Source organism: Diadema antillarum, unplaced genomic scaffold, assembly GCF_040938485.1.
Source record: "Diadema antillarum isolate AM-2024a unplaced genomic scaffold, OU_Dant_1.0 seq00001468_RagTag, whole genome shotgun sequence".
Lineage (NCBI taxonomy): Eukaryota > Metazoa > Echinodermata > Echinoidea > Diadematoida > Diadematidae > Diadema > Diadema antillarum.
Genome location: NW_027272207.1, coordinates 45,545 through 50,121, shown reverse-complemented (window position 1 = coordinate 50,121; position 4,577 = coordinate 45,545). Strand labels below are relative to the sequence as shown.

At 41.3% G+C, this 4,577-nt stretch overlaps 1 protein-coding gene across 1 annotated transcript; it reads right to left on the bottom strand.

The window, feature by feature from the left end:
* Positions 1–611: 611 nt before the first annotated feature.
* On the bottom strand, positions 612–3,858 carry LOC139709745 (ubiquitin-fold modifier-conjugating enzyme 1). Its single transcript, XM_071621701.1, has 4 exons — positions 3,732–3,858; positions 2,486–2,617; positions 1,869–2,036; positions 612–1,360 (listed from the first exon to the last, which is right to left on the bottom strand). Exons 1-4 carry the CDS (start codon positions 3,852–3,854, stop codon positions 1,271–1,273), a joined length of 513 nt encoding a protein of 170 aa, XP_071477802.1. The 5' UTR covers positions 3,855–3,858; the 3' UTR covers positions 612–1,270.
* Positions 3,859–4,577: the final 719 nt, after the last annotated feature.

Genomic DNA, 4,577 nt, shown 5'->3' with positions numbered 1-4,577 from the left:
ACAGAATTTAACTTCCTGAGTTGTTTCAAAACAGGATAAACCCAATCTAAAACTCCTTCTACATCCTTTACATGTCCACTGAAATTATCAGCCTGATATAACTCATCACTCACAAGACATTTCTTCTGCATTAAAATGTTATTTGCAGTGAATGATATAATTTTTGAATTTTTCATGACAGGAAGGAAAGCTAAAGAAGATCGTCACTACAGGTATTTATATCATCTACTTTCTCATGCTATATAAGAGAAGCCGGCAATATAACAACATGATGGCCTTCTTTTAAAGCATACAGTGTATGTTGGCATGTTTGACCTGGATGATGACAATATACATGCTGCCAGCATTAACTGCAGTCTGTAACTACAATCCCCAGTTTATATTGCGTGGTCATATGGCTTGTTAGAGGGACATCTACATTTCCTTAGATCATTCAACAAGATGAGTTTAGTCACTATTCCTGGCCAGTATCAAGAAAATAAAACTTCTGCTGCATTTGAGCGCTCATACGCAAACCAAACTGAGCTGAAACCCAACCCAACCTAACCATACTGCACCATACCATTCAAGATTTGGAGCGATCAATTGCTCTGGAGATAGTGTACCTCTTGAGCTATTTTTGGACTCGAATCAGAGAGGGGTCACATGTTTTGTATCAACCAACACATTCACCTAGCATGCTTACCTTACGCTACATAAAGGTGTCCCTGAAAAAGAGAATCAACTCTTTGCATTATGACATAGTGCATGTTGCACACATTTTTCTGATGTCAGCAGCTGGTACAGTATGCTTTTGGAACACTTTCCAGTTGAGCGCTCTCTGGCATGGTGCGATACGGTACAGTTTTGGAGCACACTGGGTTGTGGTCCACTTTAGGCAAGGCATGGTACTGTATGGTACACTTTGGGTTCTTGACATTTTCATCAGATTCATGTCATTCCTTTTGCAGGAAAGGGGCAAGATTCAGATACAGTCAAACCTGTCTTAGGGACCACATGTATATAGCAGCCACCTGCTGTAATACAACCACTAAAATCAATTCCCTCCAAGAGAAAAAGCATGTTAAAGAACCTGTCTATAACAGCCACATGTCTATAGCAGCCACTTTTTTTGTCTCCCTTGGGTGGCCGCTATAGACAAGTTTGACTCTATGAGCACATGCGTCGTGTGTTGAATCTAATACACTGTCTTTCACTTTATACAACATTTGAGATCTTACTAATAAAATACATACACTAGATAATATGCTGCAATCTCTATAACTAATCCCTATGAGTTTCCAGCTGCCTCGTCATCCTTGTGTGTGACCAAGCCCTTCTCTATAAGATCTGGAATCTCCACTGCTAGCCATGGACCAAGCTGTGTGTAGGAGATATATTGTTTGAAAGAAATCAAGAAGAGGGAAAAGGAAAGGAAAAGCAATTGACAGTAACTGAGCATGGCAACATTCTTTTGGTTCCCTTACATGATGACAGGCATGCAGGCATTTCATGCATTTCTTCTGTAACTATGGCAACACGGCAAAACTGAATTAAATTACATTACTCATCAACCGTGATTTCAAGACATTTAAATATGAATAGCATATAACGTTTGACCAAAAGTTGAAAGAAAATTTTTACCTTCATCATTTACCATGGTGACATTCTCTGAGGTCACTAGGCTTTTGTTACCTAGCTTTGAGATAGCTTCTCTCATTATAAAATATTCAACACCTACCAAGGGAATACACATTTATTTCTGGAACAGCAAATTATACCAAGTCATTCTGACTAAATGTACTTGGGGTGATTTTCATGTCCTGTAGGCAATATTTTTGGAGGCAAGAATTTTAAAGGGTTTAGTCACTAAAATGTGCAGTACTCACCCCTAATGCCATGGCGTGAGCAATGCCAAACTTTGGCACGTTCTTGCCCCAGAGGGGCTTGAAGTGGTCTGTCAGGCAGATCTTGCCTCCCCTGTACATCTTGGCCGTCTTTCCATCTAGCTCAGGAATGGCAATCTCTGGAGCCGTTGCCGGATACGTCACAGGGATCTACCATTGAATATATAACACGAGAAGAGTTAAGAATCCACATCAAATGCACCGCATTTCTCCCACGGGGCATGGATCTAAATCTGATCATAAATTGTCAGTCATCTTCAATTACGGTCTGCCTTGCCTAAGTCGAATCTACAGTATTTGGACTGAAGAAATAGTTTTGACTTAGAGAAAATTCCACTTTATGAGGGATTTAAAATCAATAGAATACATGTATATTAAAAGAAGAGGACTTGAAAAGACCTGTTTTCAACTTAGGCGATTATTTGACTTATGCGACTGTATCTCATATGGGGCTCATAGATCTGCCATTTGAGTGACTTCTTACCAACATGCTTACAATCTACCAGAATAACATGATCTGACAGGCCGCATTTTGCAATGTATGACATCACATCTCAGCCATCGAATGAAATGTTAAATATTTTGACTGCTGAACTCACGTCGAACTCGAGTTCAAACTCGTACTTCAGGAGGTTTTGTATGTGCCAGCATTTTCCAAACCATCTCGTGCCATCCTTGTTGGACTCCAACCGGAACCAGTCATTGTCGGCCTCCTTGTTGTTTCCCACATACTGTATCATGGAAAAACAAGAGAAAGAAATAATCAAGTAAAGTTTGCCAACAAGAAGTCACAAAATTGCGTACGTCAGCACAACACAGAAGTCCCGAGTTCTATCCATTGCCAAAATTACTTACATTCATAAACTGTATAGGCTGAATATTTCGTGAGGTTTTTATTTTTCGCAAATTTTGTCAGTCAGGTGCATGTGCTATACGCAAATTTTAAAACATGCGAAAATATAAACCATGATCCCAACATGAATCATTGTAAATGATTCGTGCATACATTATTTTTCTGTTCAGACTCTACAATCACAAATTTAACCACTGCACTAGCGAAATTGTCTTGAAGTCCTGATTCACAAAAAATCAGACTTGCTACCATCACATCAAAATACAACCACTCATACAAGATTCTATTAATGCAAAACTTGCAGCCCAAATGCTTAGCATTCTGACTGCACTGGTCACACTTACTTCCCCACAAAAATATCCTGAACACCTGAAGCTGCTGGACTAGGGCTGGTGCAGCTTCCTTTTGTTTCACAAATTAATGTTACCGCACATTTTTCCTCACTTTCGAGCTCAGTTATTTCTACAAGTGACACAATGTACAAGGTGTATTTCAGGCCTAGCACTGCTCAGTTTGTCTCTTCTGTACTGTAGCTGTGTGTCAGAAATAACTCATTATTATTATTATATTGCAGTACAAGAAGTACAGGGCATGATAAATGGGTTTTAAGTGAAGTACTTGAGTATGTTCTTATTCCTATTTAATGACGCATTTGTCAGTAAAACAGTAACTTTGCACGGTGAATAGGCAGAATGGTGAATTAGTCGAGTTTCATCACATCGCATCACGCATGGCTGGCTAGATTGACATGGATCCCGACTGACATCACATCATTACATGGCCTGGGCAAGGTCGGTATGCTAGACGCAGGGCCACCTACTGCAGTAGTGTACAGCTGCTGCTAGCACCTACACGACAATCACCACCCCGCAGTACTCCCGTAGACGTTCCGTACATCTCCGACGCAAGGCCTGATAAAGCGCGAACAGCTTCGTGAACATATGCCACCAAAAACCAGGCGCTTCTTCCACAAGAATCCCTCTGAGACCTACCTTGATCAGAGCTTGATACTCTTCTTTGAGCCGTGTAGGCCACAAATCCTTGTCCCTCGGGCCAGCTTTTGTTTTGAGCAGTGGAAGACTGTTCAGCGTTTTCTTCGTGGCCGCATCAACCATGATGAAGGTAAGACCCGGAAGTAAATGACCAAGAGATGGCGCTCTGCACGCTGACGGGATTGCGTGCGCGTGCATGTAAAACCCAAAGAGATTATAACACAAGAGGGCGTAGTCCAGTGGGGAGGCAGCCGCGCGAGGTAGCTGCCATTTCCCGTTGTGGGAGCCGCCATTGCACGGATCCTGGCAGCGCACTGTTTAATGCGCTCGACTTGAATATTCGGCGCAGTGACCTTGCGTTGCTTTATTGTGACGTCACAATGGTCATCTTTAAGCGTCATAATGGTGCTGAGGTTGTTTGATTTTATGGCTTGAGTGGGAATGTACGCGAAACAAACGTCATAATGCTCAAGTACTGTCTAGTCTACACCCAAGTTCCCACTCTTTATTTTGCGAACAACAAAAAAGTCTGGACTCTACCAAATGGTTCAAATGATGTGATACCATCGTGGAAACTAATATTCAAACAATTAACGACATTGTGATTCTGAAAATGAAAATGTGTAATGAAGAATAAGAATCATTCCAGATATGATATGAGAAGATATGACTTGAACGTAGACTTAGATCCAGTGCCAGGAGCTGAGTGTGCGCTCCCTCTTCAATTTTGGACGCACTATTTGTACGCACGCGTATGGCGACTACTTACTCTATAGGTATAATCTCTTTGGTAAAACCCAAAGAATCTCTCACAACGAAGATTGGGTGATTTCAAGTTCGGTGCTA

Excerpts from the sequence above, each read along its gene's own strand:
- LOC139709745 (XM_071621701.1), bottom strand. The coding sequence starts at position 3,854 with ATGGTTGATGCGGCCACGAAGAAAACGCTGAACAGTCTTCCACTGCTC. Across the intron at positions 2,037-2,485 it reads AGTTTGAACTCGAGTTCGAC|ATCCCTGTGACGTATCCGGC; the intron begins GTGAGTTCAGCA and ends ATTCAATGGTAG. Across the intron at positions 1,361-1,868 it reads CTCACGCCATGGCATTAGGG|CTTGGTCCATGGCTAGCAGT; the intron begins GTGAGTACTGCA and ends TCCTACACACAG.